The sequence below is a fragment of the Salminus brasiliensis genome, chromosome 13 (genome assembly GCF_030463535.1).
Source record: "Salminus brasiliensis chromosome 13, fSalBra1.hap2, whole genome shotgun sequence".
In the NCBI taxonomy this organism is placed as follows: domain Eukaryota; kingdom Metazoa; phylum Chordata; class Actinopteri; order Characiformes; family Bryconidae; genus Salminus; species Salminus brasiliensis.
Genome location: NC_132890.1, coordinates 4139783 through 4162469, shown reverse-complemented (window position 1 = coordinate 4162469; position 22687 = coordinate 4139783). Strand labels below are relative to the sequence as shown.

Here is a 22687-nt window from a genome sequence, read left to right as displayed (position 1 = left end):
ATAAAAAAAACTGTACCATCCACCTTAATAAATATTATCTTTATTATTTTGATAATTGTGACCATTTAGCCCTAAAACAAGGCTTCTACAGGTGTGTTAATGCTGTCAAAACATTCAACAAGGAAAAGTGTATAATAAAAGGCAGAACGGTGTACAGTACATGAATTGACACTGAATATAAGACATGCAGTGTGGAGTTTCTCTCATTTTATAAACCACTTCTCCACAAGTAAAAAGGCCTAAAAACAAATTCTCTGTTTAACATAAGACCTCTTACACAAAGGTATGGACGGCAGGCACCTTGCACCTTAGAGGAAGTGCACATTTTAAAGTTTAGCCTTAAGTGGCACCTTGTTGACAGAGTAGAGGAAGTTTTCCAAGATGGACATGTACTCCTGAGGATGGGCACGCAGATGTCCTGCATGGATTGACTCTTCCCACTTTTTGCTGGTCACAGAAATGCCCTGCTTTTCCCAGTGCTCCACCATTTCCTCCAGAGTTTTGGGGTCACACAGCACATCATTGTTACAGAAGAAGAAAAGCGCAGGAGCTCTAACAGACGTATTCCAGAACGCGTCGATGCTGATGTTGAAGTAGTCCATCGTCTGCCGTTTGAAGATGTGGAAATAAAGCAGGCTGGTGCGCTTCACCAAACCCCCCCAACGGGGGAACAAGTTCTGGCTGACACCTGGATTGTAAGAAACCCAAAGAAGATGAAGAGTTGTACATCATGATGGCTGTATTTGTGTACTGCATGGACTTTACTACTGTTACAGTACGGTCACACACACACATTCTCTCTCTCTCTCTACTCACCAATAGCCATGCGCTCCACTGAGCCCACAACCAGGCTGTCATAAATCTGCCCTCTGATCCTGCTGGTGAAGCCCTGGTATCGCTGGGGATCTTTGGCCACATGAACAAGCATCTGGGCGAAAGTGTAACCTCCGATCGAAAAGGCATGGACCAGCAGGGGGCGCTGTGAGAAGCGCTCACTCTCCAGGAGCTCCAGCAGCTGGCCGCCGTACTCCAGCCCCCAGCGAGGCCATAGGAACCGCCCCACCTCTGTCTCCACGGCTAGCACATCGAAGCCGGTTCTGAGGTAGATCTCGCAGTACTTGGCCTGAGCCTGAGGCTTGGAGCCCAACCAGGGAAGTAGAAGCAGCAGAGGCCTGGGCTGGTCAGGTGGGCCAGGTGCTACAGGGGTGACTACTGAATCATTTGCGTAGAAGGTAATGCCCTTCCTGATCTTGTGTGTCGTTACCCCACTTAAGGTAACATCTCTGGATGACATGACAGAAGAGGACCTACAGAAAAACAGGCTTATTAGACGGTTCTGCTGCTGATCAATGGAATTAATGCATCTGTTCTTTTGCTGAAATCATGTATCAATAATAAATTAATGACAGGATTAGAATCACATTGCCAAATATCAAATAATTGCCCTAATTATGTCACACTGAGAAGTCTAAGGTGTACCCTGTTTGTTAGTAAAGCAAGAGAGATCGGTTTCCAGAAAAAACTACTCGAGAATATACCAGAATATGGATCTCTCAACATAAATTGATTACTTACACAACAACAACCAACAGCAGAAGGGATTAATTTCATAGGTCTTATAAGTAACTGAACTTTAGAGAGCCCCAGAAGCGCAGAGCTTAATGTAAGCGGTTTCTCATTATCAGTCATGTACATTAAGTCTGGATGGACTTCAGCCAGCTTTTACACACACTGATCTCCGATAACTGGGCCTTCTATGTACAGCCCATTTTAAAGCCTTAAATCCTGGCAAAGCATTTCAGTGTAATGCAACCTTTCCAACGACAGCTTTTCTGGGCATTTTCTGGGCCTATTGCCCTTCCTCCCCTACAGAGAATTTCTACAGATTTATACGGATTATTCAGAAATAAACTGCTTGACACGGCGCAATGCACAAACACTCACATGACTAAAGCTAGGGCAAAGGTAAGACATGAAGGGACAAGACAACCTAATTCACAATTAGTGTAAGACTGATGGAATTTGGCCTCTGCCTTTAACCCAACCCATGCAGTAAACACACACATACACACAGTAACAGTGAGCACGCGTGCCCGGAGCGTGGGCAGCCATTGCCGCGGTGCCTGGGGAGTAGAGAGGGTGAAGGGCCTTGCTCAACAGCCCGGTGCTATATCCGCCGAGCCAAGCCGACTGTTAGGGCAAAACAATAGCTGGATAACAGGTTCACTGGTTACAAACAAGACTACAATTGCCAGACTTAGCAATGCTCCTAAACCACTACAGTTCCCACAATACCATGCAAATCCAAGGGCTTACAGCGTAAGGTTTCAGCGACCTCCATACCATGATGGTTCGCACAGGGAAAACTCCACAGGATCTGCCTGGAGTTTTGGATATCCTTCGACTTGAGTCTTACGCTTGAACAATTTTCCTGCTTTTCTATCACATCACCTTCAGGAACAACAACAAGAACTGTTCACTTGCTGACTAGTATGTAGATCCCACCCCTTGACGGGTGCCACTGGAACCAGATAACAAATGTAAATCACCTCATGGTTTTAATGTTTTGGCTAATCTGTGTATGGCACAGTATGTTCCACATCTCGCCACCTTGGTCCTCACCTCCCACATTAGGTCCTGACTGCTGTGTCATTGCCAAACTGTAATTTCCAGCGTATCACAGCTGATCTGTTTGGGGTCGTGCTGTGCTGTGCTGTGCTGCTGAACTCTATGTTCAGGACTGGCCAACAGGAACTTTCCTCAGCTGTAAAACTGAAAACCTCGACCTTTCACACAGAAATAAGATGGCACAGTTTCAGATGTACTTGTTCCTGAATATTTGGCAAACTTGTTTAGTGTCAAACATGACCTGACCTAGTTGTGGCCAATGAAGCCGCTAATCTTCAGGATAAACACAGTTCAAACATGACTAAATATCACTGGAGGGACTGAAGCTGTCAGCTGCAGGGCTGCGTTTCCTTTAAGCGAGAATTAAGGACTGTTGTTAAATGGTCGAGCGAGAGTCACATGAAACACTCTCTCTCTTTAAGATGATGTTATTGAGCCGTTATAGTACCATGGTAGAAAAATAATATTTAGAAACATTCACGCCCATGATTTAATAAATCGGCCCCTCCTATTAATAAATCATTAACTTGGTTTAATAAATTGTTTTTTCAAATTAAAAATCTGTTCCCTCGATTTAAGAAATCAGTCTCTCAATAAAAAAAAAACGTTCAATAAATTCAATAAACCGTTCTCTCGGTTCAAGAAATTGTTTCCTTGATCACAAAAAAAATCCTATTCTAAATTTAAGAAATCATTAAAGAAAATATATCATTCCCACAGTTCAAGAAATTACTACCTCATTATCTCAACTTTTTTTATTATTATTTTTTTAACTTAATTTAGGAAATCGTTCCCGGAATTTAAAAAATCGTTCCCGGAATTTAAAAAATCGTTCCCGGAATTTAAAAAATCGTTCCCGGAATTTAAAAAAATCTTTCCCGGAATTTAAGAAATCGTTCCCAGAATTTAAAAAATCGTTCCCGGAATTTTAAAAAATCATTCCCTGAATTTAAGAAATCGTTCCCTGAATTTAAGAAATCGCTCCCTAAATAAAAAAAAAATCGTTCCCTGAATTTAAAAAAATCGTTCCCTGAATTTAAAAAAATCGTTCCCGGAATTAAAAAAATCGTTCCCGGAATTAAAAAAATCGTTCCCGGAATTTAAGAAATCGTTCCCGGAATTTAAGAAATCGTTCCCGGAATTAAAGAAATCGCTCCCTGAATTTAAAAAAATCATTCCCTGAATTTAAAAAATCGTTCCTGGAATTTAAGAAATCGCTCCCTGAATTTAAAAAAATCGTTCCCGGAATTTAAAAAAAACGTTCCCTGAATTTAAGAAATCGTTCCCTGAATTTAAGAAATCGTTCCCTGGATATAAGAAATCATTCCTGGAATTTAAAAAAATCGTTCCCTGAATTTAAGAAATCATTCCCTGAATTTAAGAAATCGCTCCCTGAATAAAAAAAAAAATCGTTCCCGGAATTTAAGAAATCGTTCCTGGAATTTAAGCAATCGTTCCTGGAATTTAAGAAATCGTTCCCCTGGTTAAAAAAAACATTCCCTCAATTCAATAAATCCTTCCCTCAAATTACAAATCTGTTCTCCTAATTTAACAAATCACTCAATTTCATAAACTGTCCCTCAGTTTCAGCCTCTGAGACTGTGGAGCTCAGCATGGTGGCTTTTCAGGCTGAGGCGAGGATGGAGCCTCAGTAACCATCACAGTATTAAAGCAGCACTGCTTCACAGGAGCGCGCCGATGCTTTAATACGACCTTCCCCTGCTGAAGCCGCGGACTGCGCACATTACCGTAATAACAGTGATACCGTAATGACCAGACACGCGCACGGGTTAGTACTGGATCCACTGCGAGACACTGAGAGAAAACCCACCCAAGCGGCCCCCCTTCAGCAGAGGAGCCCTGCTGCTCTCCATTAATCACCACGAGAAACACAGCAGGAACAAACCCCACCACCCGTAACTCACCTAGTACTCCCGCTGGGGAGTGTAAGCGACCGACCAGGCTCTGTGTGTGCGCGTGTGTGTGTGTGTGTGTGCGCGCGCGTGTGTGTGTGTGTGTGTGTGTGTGCGTGTGCGCGCGCGCGCGCTCCGCTTTCATGACCTATACAGCGAGTCCTCTCGCTCGCACGCGCGCTATATGCTGGGGTGGTGGCACCGGCCGCCATGACACCGCCCAGCCGAGCTCCGTCTCAATAAGCAAACCCAGCGAACATCTTCACCCAACTTCACGAATTCAGAGAGCCATGAACAACGACGGCGTCCTCCTTAACGTCCGAATACATCTTACTGGATACCAAGTTACAGAAACCCCATGTGTTCCTCAGCTAGCGCTGACTACCTGCTGGAACCGGGCCGTACGGAGGCTGTGCACAAGCCGCGGACATCGGCATTGCTGTGGTTTCCATTAGCAACGGGCGGGAAAAGAGCGAGTCTCGCTCGAGGAAGAACTTTCCACCACGCCGTAGGGAACATCTCCAGTCTGCTCGATTCGTGAATCGACCGATTCTTTGAACCGCTCTTTCTCAATTAATCGTTCGAACCGATTCACTGAAAAGAGTCGAAACTGATTCAAACCACCTGTAGAGCTTGTATCAGGGCAAACTAGCCACGCTGGTTAAACTGGTTGATCATGACTGACCTGACCACTCTGGTCCACCAGTATGACCAGCTTGATGAGGGGTATGTTAAATTGGGCATGCTGATTTTACAACATAGTCTATGGTTAAACTGGTTAACCTGAACTGGCCATGCTTTTCACCAGTATGACCAGCTTTTCAGCCACCCTGACCATCCAGTGCCAGCTTGAGCATCTCAAAGGCAGTATTAGCTGGTCTTGAGCTGGGTTTTTTATTATTATTATTTATTTTTATTTTTTTATTATAAAATAAAACAACTGCATTTATTTATAATAATAATCTAAAGCCTGAAGAGCAATCTGAGCTTCCCCGACTCATCCGTCCACACACTGCAGCCCACCACCATCAGCCAGTCATGACCCCCACACTGAAGTTGTGATGGGTGGCTTCTTGTGTACTTTGTGATTTCCGTGACCCCATTATCAGTTATTAATACACAGTATAGTCTACATGCTCCTGCAGATGAAGCTACTGCCAATGTCTAATATTTTCTACATACAAATGTTTACAGGTTGACAGAAAATAAAGATTTTTTTGCTGATTATTTTATTATTTTTTAAGGCCTGTGTAAGTATGCATTGTATCACAACAAAGAACTCTTCTGGATTTTTTAATGAACTGATAATAAAACATTTTTTAAACTATCAGCCATATTTATGAGTCGGATGCCCCCTATATATATATATATATATATATATATATATATATATATACAGAAAAAATCAATCACATAAAATATACAGAAAAAATCAATCACATAAAATATACAGAAAAAATCAATCACATAAAAAGAAAGTAATCTAATAAGTAATCCAAGACCCCCAGTGAGCCCCAACGGCGACAGTGGCAAGGAAAACCTCCCTCAGAGCTGGAGAAAGAAACCTTGGGAGGAACCAAGACTCACAAGGGGGACCCGACCCGTCCTCCTCTGATCAGAACTATTTATTAATTATTGATAAAAGTCACAGAACCACCCAAACTGTTGTACTGCTCAATATATTTTTAATCATAAATATAATAATCATGATATTATTATTTATTATTATTTTCATTGTTTAAGAATAATTATTGACTCCCATGTGCTTCTGATGAGAGGATACTAAACTTAAGTCAGTTTGATTCAGTGAATTGCTGAATCATTTAGACTCACTGAAAACGAACATTCCGAGGTCAACTGAATCCCAGAGGCCACGCCCACAGCTGCTGGCTTACCCTGGTGAGGCGGGGGGAGGGGCGTGGCCAACACAGACAGACAGAAAGGAACACGTCACCATATCAACGTAAAGGTCTCTGTTTCAGTTGTACGTACTAAAACTATATAAAAATAAATAATGATACTAAATTATAATCAATTTACATGCACACACCTTGACGTATTAATTTAATACGAAAATTAAAATCAATTTACAACACACGCCTTGACGTATTAATTCCTTTTAAGTGACGTCAGACTGAGAAAGCATAGTCTGTGATTACCTAGTATTGACACCAGGTGGCGCACTATGATGCACAGTCCGAGCCCATAGATAACAGATAACATTGAGGCAAATACTATTTTTTATTCATATCATTGTGACCACTGATGAACTTTGATGGTCAGAGAAAACCAGTTACCTTAAAGCTTAAATCATTTAAGCTGAATAACTCACAAATAAAACCCTGAACTGAACTCTGTAGTTACTGTAACAGTAAGTGAATTAGAGTAAATCTAATTAAGCTGACATTACTCATATTCACAATTTAAGAGTAGCTGCTTCTGCTTAAGACATTGAGTTTAATTAACTAAAAAATTTATTATCATGTTGTTTTTGATGGCTGATTATCAATAGCAGAGAAAATCCGACCTGCTCTTACAGCCATCAAGGCCAGGCCAATCAGTTACTGTAGAATAAAAAATACAGCAGTCTGGGGGTATGACAGCGCACTAATGGTGTGGGAGAGCTACTGGGAGATGCGATGTTGCCCTATCTAAGCATCAGGTAAACCCTACAGGCCACCATATTTTATTAAAACAACATGGCTGATATAGAAATGATTACAGCTAATAGCACTGCGGTTTCACAGCAGCACTGAAGATTAAACTGATGGACAACATGCTGATTCAACTCATTTGACATCCTATTTGAGACCCCAGTAGAGTCATATGAGCGATATGAGTTATACTGACTTATACTGACTGATATTTAATAATCCAGTCATGTGAAATATTGAACAATCTTTAAAAAAAAAGACAAACAATGGGTTGTTTAATAAGATTGAGTTTAAAGGCAATTTAGAAATATATCAGTATTTATTCTTAACCTTCTTAACTTTCCATGGAAGTCAATGGAAAAGAATTTTATTCCAAGTCATTCTGGAGCATTTCTATTGGTCCATTCATCATAAAATTGGGTCAAAATGTAAAGAAATGGTCTGAATCTCGAATGAGATCAAAAAGTAAAAACACCACCACAAGCACCAAAGTCTGACTTGTTTAACTGAGGTCTGAAGACTCAGAACCCATCCTGTCCAGTCTTGTACCCTGTAACGGTCCCACCATGTAATACAGGTTGTCGCAAAGCTATAATCAGTCCTAATGTCATTCACTTCAATCTTCATCTTCATCAGTGATCAGGGCCACTGTAAAGAGTGTGTGTTGGCAGTCACGGGGCTGTTTGCAGAAATCAGGCCCAGCTCAGCAGGTCTACTTTCAGCAGCACTCATGCACATGATTAGCAGGCTCGAAAGAGGTGCCACCAGCCTGAGGGGGAATCGGACTATGAGCTGCAATGATGTCATATGTTGAACTAGCTCATCATTGTTCTGCCCCCTTTTAGCTCTGGCTCATTTGCTGCCTTCCTGTGCTCGTAACAGCACCAGAGGCCGGAGGCAATCAGGCGCTCTCAGAGAGGACTCTATCCACAGCTCTGAAGCAGTTGAAGTTGCAGTTGTACAAAATATAATACGACTGCAGTTGGTGCCATCCAAGTCAGCTGTGTTGGAATGAAATAGGCCTACCTGAAGAACAGCAGCAGACTACAATCCCAAAATGTCGTCACGCAAGGTCATGGTACACTACATGGACAGGAAAAGTATTGGGACACCTGCACATTACTCCTACAGGAGCTTTAATAACATCCCAACCTAAACTCACAGGCATTAATATGATACAGAGCTTAACTTAACATAGCTAAATGCATTCATTAGGAGGGACGTCCACAAACATTTGGACATAAATAGTGAATAAAAAGGGGATATATCTATACAAGTTTATTCAACAGCCATTAACCTGTCAAAGTGAGGTAAACGTCGGCCTAGTCAACTTCAGAAACTTTAGTGTAGCACCGGTTGACCATTTATGTCTCCTCTGTCTCACAAAAGTAGGTTTTCTTTAGACTGTCCTAGTTTGTATTCTCCCAGGCTCTGTTTTTTAATTGATCTGGATTCTGTTCTGACTGCTCTGTCTGACAGCAGACAATGTGCTGATTCTCTGTAGATCATCCATCATGTCTGCCACTGTGCACCACTAGAAGTCCTAGAAGCATTCCTGAGATGATCACAGTGTCATAGTTTCAGTGTGCCCTTCTGAGTGGCTGTAATTCATTAAAAATATAAATAGCATGTCCTCCTCCATACCGGGGAGAACTGCATACACTGAATGCCATTGTACCATGGTACCGCCCATAACTCTCAGAATCGTAAACATGAAGACACCTTCAGGAGGAGAATCCTGGCTATTTAGCTTCCCTCCTAGACTGGCATGCAAAAGTTTGGCCACCCCTTCAAGATAAACCTTTTTTTAACTGGTACTCCCTGTGCAGTACTTAAGCTGTGTACTGTATTCTGTATGAATACTAAGCAAGCCCCCAACTCCAATCACTAGACTACACATAAAGTTACTTATTATTAACACTGTAAACATGAATACTGAGAAGTTCAGCTAACTTTCAGACTCATTGTCTTAAAAAAGTTAAGATTATAAAGTCTTAATTCTGTAACTGAATCTTTTGAGTTGACGTAACCTCGCCTTTTTAACAATGTCCCATGAATGTCTTTCATTCCTTAATTGACTAATCTTCCAAAACTCTGACAGTATAGTCTTGTGGTAATGCAAGAGTTAATGTAGCATACCATAAGATTAGCTTATAGTCCCACTCAGCAACACAGATAATAGTAAAAGCATACAACACTGAGGCCAGGCAGCCAATCTTTATATAACAGACGAGAAGAAGAGGAGGTAGCCTGGGGGGAAGGACTACATACTCACGAGGGTTGCACAGACACACAGAACACACATTGATGGTACCAGCATCCAGCGTATTAGTATAATAACAGTCAAGTTGAGCTGAATTCTTTAAGCAATGCCATGGAAGGACAACTTTTGGTTCCGTAAAGAACCATGTTTGTCATTGAGTGTCAGTGCGAAGAACCTTTAAAAGGTCTACAGACCTTTAAAGGTTCTTCAACTCACACATGTGTATTACAAATATGATTCTTTATGAACCCAAGAGTGGGTCTTCTATGGCCATCACTCAAAGAACCATTAGAGGCACCTTCATTTTTAAGAGTGTAGCCTGAACTGAATTCTAAAAGGCAGGAAGTTAAAGATGATGCATTTCTTTAATATTTTAAGCAAGATGACCATGCATGGTCAGTCCTCAGCAACAGCCCTTTTGGCAGCTTGCCCTTCAGTTCCTGTTTGAGATTAGATCTTCACCTCTTCTTCCTTGTAAAAGGCTTCTAGTTTCGAATGACTCTGGAGTCATCTTGCCGCACTGCTTTCCTACATTTACATCTCTGGCATTTAGCTGCCGCTGTTATCCTGAGCAACTTACAAGGTTACTCGTATTACAGAGGTGGGTCAATGTAGTGTTAGGAGTCTTGCCCAAAGACTCTTATTGGTGTAGCACAGCATAGTCACCCAGACCGGGAATCAAACCCTGGTACCCTGTGATAGCTCACTGGCAATGTTTAAGTCAGACAGACAGTGAAGACCATGGGAAACCTCCAGCTTACACCTCTTGAGGTAGTCCATTGTGGATTTTTTAGGTGTGTTCAGTAGTGATGTAAACATTCAGGTCCTTAAAGCTAAACTCCAGCCCAAGATTTTGTTCCAACTGTCTGGCTTGGATTATCTTGCTCCACTGCTTCGCCGAGGCCTATCCATAGATTTGCGACGATGCTGTTTAGGTCAAAAGGACAGGGAAGGCCAAAGAAAACCAGGTAGTCTGTGAGGTAGTCCACAGTGGATTTGCGGATGGAAGTAAAGTAAATTTCGTCCCAGGATTTAGTTTTAACTCTCTGAGCAGCTTTGCTGCAGCTTGGGTCGGAGTTCTACTTTCTGGACCTGCATTTTCCGACCAAAGTGTTTAGGATCATCATTAGATGGTGAGATTTTAGCTCCCAGAATCTATTCTTCGCTCTACCAGTGAAAATAGTTCCCTGTGCCACTGGCTGCAACACAACCCCCAGAGCATGTTCGATCCACCCACATGCTTAACAGTTGGAAAGGTCTTCTTTTCGTGAAATCCTGTATTGTTATTTCCCCCAAGATGCTTTTGCTCTATAGGGCCGAAACCTCACCAGTGTGCTACTGATGTGTCAGACAGGGGTCAGATGGGAGGTTAGCTTAAAAAAATACTGGAGAATTCGTTTAAAATTAGGTTATGTAGGTCCGTAACTTAAGATCCACCCCTCTGTGTGCTTTAACAGCCTGGCATTATGTGATATGGGACATGTTTATGTTGAATCGGTCCTCTCAGCAGAGGCTTTTACAACCCAAGCTTTAAGCCAGCATGCTTTATCCTGCATCCTTCAAGCTGAAGGCATGCTGCATACCTCTGCTGCAGATGGAAATGAGAGGGCCTGATGAAAGAGCATGGAACTACATCTAGTTTTGAGACTGAAAACAGACTGACATGCGATTGTAAGGCTGTTTTAAGCCCTGACTAACTGAAGTCTGGCCTAGTGAGCTGCTCTGAGTGATGTGGATCGACGTGTTAAACTGACTCTTCATTTGCTCGCATATGGGGAAGGAAATCTCCATGTTTCCATGTTTGTCCTAATTTGCAATTTGCTCGATGAGGTAACCCTGAGGACATCCAACACCTACGCAAGCTAATCCAGTGCTGGCAGAGGGAAGCAGGGAGAGGAGCTCGGATGAATAAAGCTGGTGTAGAGAGAAATCACACACATAAAGCCTACCAGCAATGGGGGAAGGGCTTCAAAGAGCAAAAAAGAGGGGGTGTGTCAGCAGGCGTGTGTTTCTGTGGGGGAGACTGAGGCAGAGGTGTGTGTTTGTGTGTGACGGAGCAAGAGAGAGAGCTCCGAAACTCACACACATATACGCGCACACACACTCATGCGCAGGACCAGACAGGGATAGAGCTTTTCCAAGCTTTTCAGGAGCAGAGCGGTGGCAAAGGGATTACTCCTATTTCTGTCTCTACCTTCATGCCTCCCAGGGTGAGCCCCTTTCCCTTAGCTTGACCAGGTGCTGTGTGAGGGCATATGTGTGTGAGTGTATCTTCAGTTGCTGCTGTGTAGTAGTCATGAATGTCAGTGGATGCAGTGGTTGAGGAGTAATGCTGCACTGCTTGCTCATGTGGGCCACATAAACCTACAGCAAGTAGAGAATTGGGGGGGGGGGGGCAGAAGAGATGTGGACCACCAGTAAAGAAGAGGGAATAGAGGGTGCATCTGAAGCTTCTGCTGCAGATGTCTTAATGCAGTGGGGAGGGGGGTGGGGGGTCTAATGGATGTGAGCGCAGGGTTTCCTATATCTTTAATCTTTAACATTCAACTGTATAATTTAAGACCTTTGTGCTAGTGTGTGTGTGTGTGTGTGTGTGTGTGAGAGAGAGAGAGAGAGAGAGAGAGAGAGAGAGTTTTGTGCATTTCCAGGCCATGTGAGTTTTATTTGTAATAGTACAATATTAGTACATCTAAGACAGTCTGAATATACACTATATGTCCAAATGTTTGTGGACACCCCTTCTAATGTAGTAGCATTCATCTACTTTAAGTGGCACCCATTGCTGATACAGATGTGCACATGCTGGTCTAGGCCATGTAGAGAGGGACTGCCAGTAGAATAGGACCCTCTGGAGCAGACAAACATGCAGCTACTGCTACCCTGCTGCCTAATGTCAGGCGTGGGCTAGAGGGGTCTAAAGCCCCCCAGCATTAAGCTGTGGAGCTGTAGAGCAGTGGTTCTCTGGAATGATAGTCATGAGGCTTCATCCTATACTCAATACTTTTTGGGATGAGGTAGGGAGTTGGGGATGATGAGGTGGGATGGTGCTCATCCAGCATCCTGACCTCACTAATGCTCTTGTTGCTGAATGCAATCAAATCCTCACAGCTCCTTCAGAATCTAGTAGAAAGCCTTCTTCCATGCACAGTAGAACAGTAGAGACCAAAAGCAGGATAAACTCTTTTTTTAAATACCCTTGATTTCAGAAGAAGCAATAAATGAATAGGTGTCCCAATACTTTTGTCTTTTGTACTTTTGAATATTCTTATTATGTACTGTATGTATGTCCCCATGTCCTGGCACTGTATAAAAACAAACCTCTGCGTGTGTGTATGATGCTTAGCTATCTTGATTGGTATGGCTTTGTGGAGCCCAGGTCACATGACTGATCAATACTGGTTGGGGAAGATTGATGAGGGTTGGAAGGTCAGAGCTTCAGCTTTAATCCAGTCATTCACAGCCTGGGACCATAGAAGCTTTAGCACAGCACAGTGCAAACTGCAAACTGGGGCAGTCCCAAAGTAACAGTCTGAAAGGACACAGCCTGCATGTGCATGTAGGCTACCGCTCTACAGCAGAGACCTAGCTAGAGATCTGAAACCGGTTCTCCCCATCTGTTTCACAGGTTCTCTGACAGAGGAGCATGGAGGACTGAGATGGAGGCCGATAGGAGACTGCGTGAGCCGTGATTTACTGAAGGGGGTTGCAATCATGGTCCCTCACGGTGGAGTATTTGTGCTGGTTGTCAGTCTGTCACTGTTTGGCAGCCTACACACTGTGTCCCTGAACAGAGACGGAGAAGAACCAAGCTGGACTCTGAAAAGCCCATTACCAGGGCCCACTGGCCATATGCAGCGGACCACCCAGATGTCCGGATCTCAGATGGACACCACCACTACTTCACCGATGATCAATTCACTCTTTTCGGATCTCAAACTCAGCTTTGAGAAGAACAGTAATGCGCTGAAAGACCTGGTTGGAGGCCTGGCTGGAGCATCAGATCCCAACAGTAGAAGGAACATCTCATGGCCAGCAAGGGATACTCTAACACCTAAGACTTGGTCAGTCACTCAGGGCAATGAGTGGAGTCCTGCTACAGAGTTTACGGATTTGGCTCGATCACATTTTGGAGACAGTGCCGGTTCTTCCGAAAGCTCTGGCTCTCAGGCTGGGAACTCAGCTTTTAAACCTCTGGAAGATACAGGAAGTCCACATGTCCACATGCCTCAAACATCTCCTGACCAGAGAAGAGTGAAAACTAGACTTGGTGTTGACTGGACACTGAGAGAGACCAAATCCACTGCTCAGAAAGCAGATGTAGAAGAGCTCTCAGATAGTACAGGTGTGGGACAAGGGCGAAAAGACCCACCAGCTGCTAAGAAGGACAGTGGGGGTGTGGTAGAGGAGTCAACCACCAGGCCTCCTCAACAAACCACAGTTATGACCGATTCCCCTAAAGGTAAAGGACGATTATTTTCTTGCATTGTGGTTATATGAGGATGTTACTGTGGCCTTGAGGCTGATATATGTAAATGATCTCTCATCTAATTGGCTGCCCTGTATTGTGCCTCATTAAGAAGGAGAAGTTTAGCTGTAGGCTGAACAGAAAGCTGTATACCTTAATATGGGCCCTATAATAATACACGATACGGACAAAAGTATTGGGACACCTCATTATTGTTTGTTACTGTCTCTACTGTCCAGAGTAGAAAGCTTTCTTCTAGATTTCGGAGGAGCATTGCTGTCAGGATTTGATTGCACTCAATTGACCACGTCCCCACCCCATCCCCATCCCCCCCCCCCCCCCCCACCCCACTCCACATCCTAAAAGTATTGGATAAAGCACCATCAGCATCATCCCAGAGAACACAGTTCTTCCACTGCTCCACAGCTCAATGCTGGGGGGCTTTATACCCCTCTCTAGCCCACGCCTGGCATTAGGCAGCATGCTGCTATTCTATTGGTAGTACTTCTCTACAGGGACTAGACAAGCTGTGTGTGTGTGTGTGTGTGTGTGTGCATTTGCACGTCTGTGTCAGCAATGAGTGCAACTTAAAGTAGCTGAATGCAGCATCACTCTTTTGGTCAGTGTGCTGTCAGGTAGCTGCGTAGTGTGTTGGTGTCCCACACCCGCAGTGTGCTATCAGTATTCCAGAGGCGAATGAACGTCATCCGTCACCGCAGAGCTGGTGGAGGGAGTAAAGCCCCGCTGCTTCACTATCATCACTCCCATGTGTGCTGTGTACTGTCCTCCATCTCTTCACTTTCATTTCAGCTCAACCTCAGCAGGATTAGGACGAGGGGATAGCCGAAAATAATAGCCTGTTCTTTTTTAGTGGATGGGTTTTTACTGTAGCTCTGATTTAATACTCCATGATGATTTAATGGCATCCCTTTGCTGCAAATCTGTGATTAACTTTGTTCTAGACTCTTTCACAGCTAATATCTCAAACAGGGATTAAACTGCATGTAATAATCTCATTTTAGCCTTAAAGGAACAGTTCAGCGAAAGAATCTAATAAACATGATTGATCACCTACTGCAGCGGCAGTCCATCAGACAGGACACATTTGGTGTCTGACGTGTGCTTCTTTAGTTTGCAGTCGGACATGCCAGGCTAACACTGCTAACAGACACTGGTCTTGGACTGTCACCAATCTCATCTTAGTTAATATATGCGAATACTTTTTATTTTGTGTGTATAAAAAAAATACAGATTTTTTTCTCACCCCAGAAAATTAGTGTTTACAGTGCTAGCACTGCATTCCCTGTTGTAAAGTATAGTAAAGTATTTGTTTACAATGCTAGCATAGCATCTCCTGTTGTAAACTAAACTGTTTGTTTACAATGCTAGCATAGCATCTCCCATTGTAAACTATAGTGAAGTGTTTGTTTACAATGCTAGCATAGCATCTCCTTTTGTAAACTATAGTAAACTGTAGTAAACTATAGTAAAGTGTTTGTTTGCACAGCTAGCATAGCATCTCCTGTTGTAAATTATAGTGAAGTGTTTGTTTACAATGCTAGCATAGCATTCCCTGTTGTAAATTATAGTGAAGTGTTTGTTTACAATGCTAGCATTGCATCTCCTGTTGTAAATTATAGTGAAGTGTTTGTTTACAATGCTAGCATAGCATCTCCTGTTGTAAATTATAGTGAAGTGTTTGTTTACAATGCTAGCATTGCATCTCCTGTTGTAAACTATAGTGATGTGTTTGTTTACAATGCTAGCATAGCATTCCCTGTTGTAAAGTATAGTAAAGTATTTGTTTACAATCCTAGCATAGCATATCCTGTTGTAAACTAAACTAAGGTGTTTGTTTACAATCCTAGCATATCCTGTTGTAAACTATAGTGAAGTGTGTGTTTACAATGTTAGCATAGCATCTCCTAGGGATAGGGGTTAAGCACAGGGGTTTAAGTGCAGATCTCTAAGCCAGAGTTTCCTCTCTCAGTCAGTCTGAAGAAGTCTCTGCCCAACTGGACAAGACCTAGCTTGGACACAGTCTATCCACCAGAGGGTCCATATGAGGAAGGTGATGGTCTAGGTCCCTTGGAAGAAGATTGGAACAGGAAGCAGGCTGCCAGAACGACCCCAGCAACGACCACACACACTCCTAATCCAGGTAGCTCTCCACCCACTTTCAATTAGCTTGACTCGGGTCAAGACTGATGCTCGAATGGTCAGTGACTGTCCAGCAGGGACAGATAAAGACTTTAGACTCCATCTTTTCCTACCTAAGGAATTGTGTTGACTCGTGTTCCACCTGTGTGCATTTAGGAATGCTATTGATGCAGAGCACACCCACTGATCAGTAACCAGTAATCAATGCTGATTTATCATCCTTAGAAGGTGCTTGTCAAACAACTATTTACAAACCATGGCAGACACAAGTTTTTTATTTTGTTGGTATAAAAGTACAAAGTCTTCTGGAAAACTACTTCCTTCTCCAAAATATTTTTCTCGCACAAGAACAAGCCCCATCTCTGAAATATTTAGAAATTCTTCTCTCTGGAAAAAGAGCTCAATCTCCAAAAGCTTCCGAAATTTTCCTCTCTGGAAAAAGAGCTCGATCTCCAAAAGCTTCCAAAATTTCCCTCTCTGGAAAAAGAGCTCAATCTCCAAAAGCTTCCAAAATTTCACTCTCTGGAAAAAGAGCTCGATCTCCAAAAGCTTGCGAAATTTTTCTCTCTGGAAAAATAAAATAGCTCAATCTCCAAAAGCTTCCGAAATTCTTCTCTCTGGAAAAAGAGCTCGATCTCCAAAAGCTTCCGAAATTCTTCTCTCTGGTCAAATAGCTCGATCTCCAAAAGTTTCCGAAATTTTCCTCTCTGGAAAAAGAGCTTGATCTCCAAAAGCTTCCAAAATTCTTTTCTCTGGAAAAAGAGCTCGACCTCCAAAAGCTTCCGAAATTTTCCTCTCTGGAAAAAGAGCTTGATCTCCAAAAGCTTCCAAAATTCTTTTCTCTGGAAAAATAACTTGATCTCCAAAAGCTTCCAAAATTCTTTTCTCTGGAAAAATAACTTGATCTCCAAAAGCTTCCAAAATTCTTTTCTCTGGACAAATAGCTCGATCTCCAAAAGCTTCTGAATTTTTTTCTCTCTGGAAAACTAGCCCAGATTATCTCCAAAGAATTCTAAAATGTTTCTCTCGGGAAAAAAATAGTCCATCTCTCTCTGAAAAACTAGCCCCATCTCCAAAAGATTCCAAAATGTATCTCCTTGGAAAATTAATCCTACTTGAGAAAGATTCCTAAATTCTTCTCTCTGAAAAAATAGTCTCATCTCCAAAAGATTCCAAGGTGTATTTCTCTAATTTCTCTAACAGCTAAAACTTGCCCCGTATCTGAGAGATCCAGATGTATTTCATTTCTGGAACGCTCTTCCTGTTCTCTGAAGAATGACCTCTGAAATGATACTGATTAATGACTTTATTAGTAAATACTATCGAATTCCTGGAAGTGTTGAACAGAAATGGGTGTTTGCTGTTATTTGTTTACTGATGGAATTCAGATGCTGCCCAGTGCCAGTGTGTTTTGAGAGTTTTCTGATATGCATGGAAAAAATGGAAATCGAGCACATGCAGCAGATGTGAGAGATATAAATTAGGTTGAGAAAACATTGGAGTACTCACTTAACACCCATCCTGCACGCCGCCCCCTGGCTTCTTCTTTAAGTGATGCCACTGCTAAACCTGTGCCAGTTTGGAGTTTTTAAATAGCTCCTCGAATGAGAGCAGCAACAAGGTCAATGCCCCCTAATCTGCACAGAGTGTGTGTGTCTGTGTTTGTGTGTGACCTATTTAACGCACGAAATGGACCAGCTAATTAACACAGCCAGTGTTTCATATCCCTCTCTGCTCAAGGGCCTGTTTTCATGATGCTGAGGCTTATCTCAGGAAGCTTTCATGAATTATTTTAAGTGGAACTGACACATCCATGGCAAAATTCTGATCTGAGGTGTGCCTTGGAGTGTTTGTATCTGGTACTGTTCACAGGACCCAGTTTAGATATGGAGTTTGGAGGGCTCCCTCTACTGGTATAGGCCTGCTATTGATTTTGCAGTGCCCTGTATTTGCCAGCAATGTGTGTAGAGTAGGAGTGCACATTTTTTTATTCTGAGGAACCCTGTATGTGTTAGCAGGGGCGTTTTGGACCAGGATTTGTTTTTGAGCCCTGTGAAAAGATATGACACTGGGCCCCACAACTCTACTAACAATTCTGCCAACATAATTAATGCATGTTTAGGGTCCGTATCAATCACAGGCCCCTTAGATTCAGCCTAACCTTTCTCTTTCCATATGCCGTCCCTGTTTCTACACTACCTGTCAAAAATATGAGGACACATAGCATTAAAACTGCTATCTAATTACATTCACACAGGGTAATTAACATTGATTATCTGGGTCTTACTACATCTGTCAAGGGGTGGATCTCTCTATTAGGCAGCAAGTGAACAAGTGATGTGTTGGAGGCAGGAAAAGTGGGTAAGTGTAAGAATTTGGGACATTTGAACAGGATACAAATTGTGACAGCTAGACAATTAGAGGCAGGTCAAAGGGGTGTAGGCAGTCGGTAGTGGTCAGTACCTTCCAAAAGTGGTCCAAGTGGGTGCCCAAGGCTTATTGATATGCTCCATGGAGGCCCAGCTTCGCAAATTACAGAACCTAAAGGATCTGCTACCACAGGACACCTTCAGAGGTCCACGCCTCGACGGGTCAGAGCTGTTTTGTGGGTTAATGTGCATTAACAGTAGTTTATAATAGAAGACGAATGTGGAAAAGACCTGACTTTCACTAGTTCTGTCGTTTCTTTTCAGGCTTGTCTGCATTTAACAGCGACTTCACCGAATCCTCCTCCCAACCTGACTGCAACCAGGACACCACTGGGGTCTGCAATTCCTCAAAGCCTCTGCGGACCCCTGGTCTCTCTGACAACAACCTCTCCAGTGACCTGGCTCCTGCCTCCCAAGTGCCTCCTCCTAGTGAGGATATGACCCCACCCCCTGTTGCCCTGACCCCGCCCCTGCTGGTGCCTTTGTTGACTGACTGGAATGCTGCCATGGCGACGTGGGGTCTTGCGTGGGAGTTGCAGGTGTATGGACTTGGGTGCGTCTTCTCCCTGGTGGCCGTGCTCTCTGTCCTCAGCCTGTTGTGTCTGCCCCTATGCTGGCCGTCCGGCTGCGCCCACTTCACCCTCCTGCACCTCCTGCAGCTCTTGGCCGGCAGTAGTCGCGCCCTGTGGCTGCTGTATGACCCGTATGGTCAGCGCGAGCGGCTCCCCGCGGCTTGGGCGCGCCTCCTGCACGAGGCCACTTACCCCTGTCTGACGGCCGCCTTTGGCCTGCTGTTGCTGCTCCTGTCTGGCCTCTCTCCCGCCCAGCTGCTTTCCCAGAGCACCCTGCGGCGCTGCGGCTGCCTGCTGGCAGCACTCGTGCTGCTGCACGTTTCTGTGGTGATGGGATCTGTGGCCATCCTGAGGCTTTTCCCCACCCTCCCAGTTGTCCCTCTGCTACCCCCGGCTGCGTTCTTTCTGCTGGCCTCTATCTTCTCCTTCTCGTACCTGCTGTTCTACTGCTGCACCCGCACCGATGCCAAGCACATCTACAGGTTGAGCGAGACATCACCGGACCACCCAGCCAGCCGCTGCCCCCTGGCGGAGGCCAGTGTGTGGGAGAGGGCGGCTGGGACTGGCCTTTTCTCAGCGCTTTTCCTGCTTGCGTGTGGGGGGCTCAGGCTCTACGCAATCCTGCATGCGACTGGGCTGACGGATGAGGAGACGGTGGGACTGATGCCCTGGCCCTGGTGGGGCTTCCAGCTCAGCTGCAGAGTGTGTGAGGCAGGAGTGTGTCTGTCCCTGGCTCTCGTCATCACGTACCCTCTGCTCTGCTGCGGAGGAGCTGCTCCTAACCTTGGCCGCTGGCACTCGCTGTTCAACAGGAAGAGGCGAGTACTAGATGGTCCCAGTTGCTGAGCCCATTTGCTGTCTTGTAGGCTACTTAGGGACAATCGGGTGAATTATTAGACAATGCACTGTTTACTATTACTAATTTACTCACTCGGGCCATATTCTTAGGCAGGGTTTAAGGCCTCGTGTTGAAATACCAATGGTTTGCCACTGTTGAAAATCCAGTTTGGTCCAATACCAATTCCAGTAACTCATAACAAAGGGAGCTGCCTAGTACCTCTAGCTCCTAACAGAATTTCAGTCGATCACTGTTCCCCTTATGAATTCCTGTTCTTGAATGCAGAGGAAGAGAACCAGGAGTTAAAACGAAGAGCTTTTCTCAGTCGGCGTGCCCAACCCAGTCTGAGAGACAATTCTGACAGGCAGTCCTGTTTACCACGTCCTTACCACTAAAGCTGTCCTATTGCGGCCTTCAAGAACTGAGGACTTTTTAAACTACACTTCTGTCTTTTTATTTATTCCAGGACTCCAGAGAGATGCAGTGACAGACTGCAGCTTAAAAGTAATGCAGATGCTGCCCACCAGGATCTAAATTAAGACATGAACCTGGCAAGTCTGGTTGTAAACCTTCAGAAGCGCCAGCTTACACCTGGTCACTTCATGCATCCTGAGTGTCAGGATTATATCTGGATATAAGGTCGAACCACATAGAAATGCAAGTGTAAACGCATGAAAGTGCCGTGTGTGATTTGGGTTTCTATAGCATATGTGTGTGCATTAGCATTAGCTTTAGCCTTCACTTAGTTCTGAATGGGTTCTTCAGTGCTGGTTTAATTACAGAGAAAGGCGAGCGGTTCTCCCGCTGGTAAAACAGAGCATTTTAGTGAGAGTTTTATAAAGGGTCAGATATTATGGTGTGTTTTCAGGTTCCAGTGTAAAATAGCTCCACACTGCAGAACCTCAACTCCTTTATGCACTGCTGCCGGCATTATGCTTATTAAGGGCGCCTTGAGGCCACCAGATGGCGCTCTGAACGTTGCGGTTAAAACATAGACTGGGAACTGGATCGGTAGTAAAATAGCCGATACCTGATCCATTAAAGTATACCTGTATTGGATCAGGACATCCCCAGTGTAGACGCATTCGACAGCCCAAACCACATTTGCATATTCTGTCCCACACAGCGATCAGATTTAAGTCTTATCAGGATACAATCCAGGTGTAAAGAGGGCTCAAAGAGGGGGCCTTGAACTCTGTGCTACTGTGAATTGCTAATATTGAGTAAAACTGCAGGAAAATATCATAAATATCAGTAATATCAGTACCATATGTTTCATTACCAGTTGAGTAGGCCTATATTCAATGCTTAGGGTAATCTAGGTCTGGGAAACTGCAAGGCTTTAGTATGTAACGTAGACCAAAATAACCAACAATCGAGCAATAGTGCCATCAGACCCTTAACAGACGTCAGTTATTGTGCTGGTAAGTGTTCAGCAAGGAGCTCTTTAAGGAACAATGTACTTTAGCACTCAAGCAGATGTCTGAAGCTGCCTTTACTTCCGCTTGAGTCAATGTTTCCTTAACCTTGTCCTCCTCTGTTACTAGGATGTCCACAGGGGGCACTACTACAGCCACCAAGTCCACTATCCTGCCAACCAACTGGTCCAAGAGGCCTGGAGAGAAGCTGAGTTTGCGGGACGGTATGGTGCGTGATGAGAGCGAGAGTGTCCCCCTCTACACCTTGGCCGAGGTGCCGCTTTGCGAATCCGACGGCTTGGACCTTGTTTATCCCAGCAGCCCTCAGAACCAGGCTGCCCACCAACTCTCCGGAACCACAAATAATGCCCAAGTGGTCTCTCAAGAGTCATCTCTGGCTAGCCTAAATGGCGACTCCACAGTGGACCTGCGGCCTCCGTCTCCAATTGACCTGCGGCGCAGCATCGATGAAGCTTTAAACAGTGAGGCCTTGTTCCGGAGGAGTCTCTTCAGCTCCTCCAGGCTCTCTCTCAGCACACGCGGGCCTCCAGACGGGCAGCCCTGCCGAGGAACCTCCGCCGAGCCCGTTCTCTACCGCACTGCCTCATGCGGAGACGTGGACTCACCGTGTAGGGATGCAATCTCCAGCTCCCTACATGGAGGCCCTAGAGGGCATGGAGGTCAAGCCGCTTTTTACAGCTCCAGGCGCCAGTCTCACAGCAGCCTTCCCAGGGGGCAGTCGGGACGGCCGTCGCAGAAGCAGTACATGGCCTTGAACTCTACTGCCTCCAGAGAGAGTATATATGGGAAGGAGCATGCTTATACACAGGCTGATGAACTGGCTGTGCAAGCTGAGTTCATCAACGTCTGCAGACAGATAGACGCACTCAGTGTCAGCAGCGACACGATTGAACTGTAGGCAAACGGGACAGGTGCGACTGATCAGAGCTGCTTTAATATATAAGGTTTTGTATGCACTCGAATTGCTCCTCACCCGAAGTGCAGCGAGGCCTCATCATTTCAAAGGAATTCTGTCGGGGAGCTGCAACACTTTGAAAAAGCTTGCTTACCATGAAGGTCTAAATTTTGATCCCATGCACAAGAAGGGAGGGGGTGCAGATGCTCTACATGTTGCATTGTTTAGGCGCCTGTGGGCTGAATTACAGTCAAAAGTGCATCATCAACATCTGAGGGTTGCCACTGGTTGCCATCAGCAGCCTGAGCCTGAGAGAGCACAATTGGCCATGTTCTCTCTGGTTGGGTAGATGGCACTCTCTTCCGTGATCATCCCCACTCCCAGTGTGATGGTGGCCAGCATTGCCATCTGTTAGCCAATGTGTCAGAGCA

General features: G+C 44.5%; 2 protein-coding genes across 5 annotated transcripts; one reads left to right on the top strand and one right to left on the bottom strand.

Annotated features, from left to right (window-relative positions):
* Positions 1-24: 24 nt before the first annotated feature.
* Positions 25-5066, bottom strand: LOC140574910 (transmembrane protein 53-B). 4 transcript variants are annotated; one of them, XM_072694988.1, is made up of 4 exons: positions 4554-5018; positions 2317-2786; positions 817-1307; positions 25-688 (listed from the first exon to the last, which is right to left on the bottom strand). In XM_072694988.1, exons 3-4 carry the CDS (start codon positions 1292-1294, stop codon positions 327-329), a joined length of 840 nt encoding a protein of 279 aa, XP_072551089.1. In that variant the 5' UTR covers positions 1295-1307; positions 2317-2786; positions 4554-5018; the 3' UTR covers positions 25-326. The 4 variants fall into 4 exon arrangements, with proteins under 4 accessions (XP_072551089.1, XP_072551090.1, XP_072551088.1 ...); XM_072694989.1 differs by having other exon boundaries at positions 2623-2786; XM_072694987.1 differs by lacking the exon at positions 2317-2786 and having other exon boundaries at positions 4927-5066.
* Positions 5067-13169: 8103 nt separating this feature from the next.
* prrt4a (proline rich transmembrane protein 4a) lies at positions 13170-22462 on the top strand. Its single transcript, XM_072695607.1, has 4 exons — positions 13170-13917; positions 15914-16084; positions 18777-19902; positions 21470-22462. The coding sequence occupies exons 1-4, from the start codon at positions 13170-13172 to the stop codon at positions 22257-22259; spliced, it is 2835 nt and encodes a 944-aa protein (XP_072551708.1). The 3' UTR covers positions 22260-22462.
* Positions 22463-22687: the final 225 nt, after the last annotated feature.

Excerpts from the sequence above, each read along its gene's own strand:
- LOC140574910 (XM_072694986.1), bottom strand. The coding sequence starts at position 4,753 with ATGGCGGCCGGTGCCACCACCCCAGCATATAGCGCGCGTGCGAGCGAG. Across the intron at positions 1,308-4,553 it reads CTCCCCAGCGGGAGTACTAG|GTCCTCTTCTGTCATGTCAT; the intron begins GTGAGTTACGGG and ends GTTTTTCTGTAG. Across the intron at positions 689-816 it reads AGTGGAGCGCATGGCTATTG|GTGTCAGCCAGAACTTGTTC; the intron begins GTGAGTAGAGAG and ends CTTACAATCCAG.
- prrt4a (XM_072695607.1), top strand. The coding sequence starts at position 13,170 with ATGGTCCCTCACGGTGGAGTATTTGTGCTGGTTGTCAGTCTGTCACTG. Across the intron at positions 13,918-15,913 it reads TATGACCGATTCCCCTAAAG|TCAGTCTGAAGAAGTCTCTG; the intron begins GTAAAGGACGAT and ends TTCCTCTCTCAG. Across the intron at positions 16,085-18,776 it reads CACACACACTCCTAATCCAG|GCTTGTCTGCATTTAACAGC; the intron begins GTAGCTCTCCAC and ends GTTTCTTTTCAG.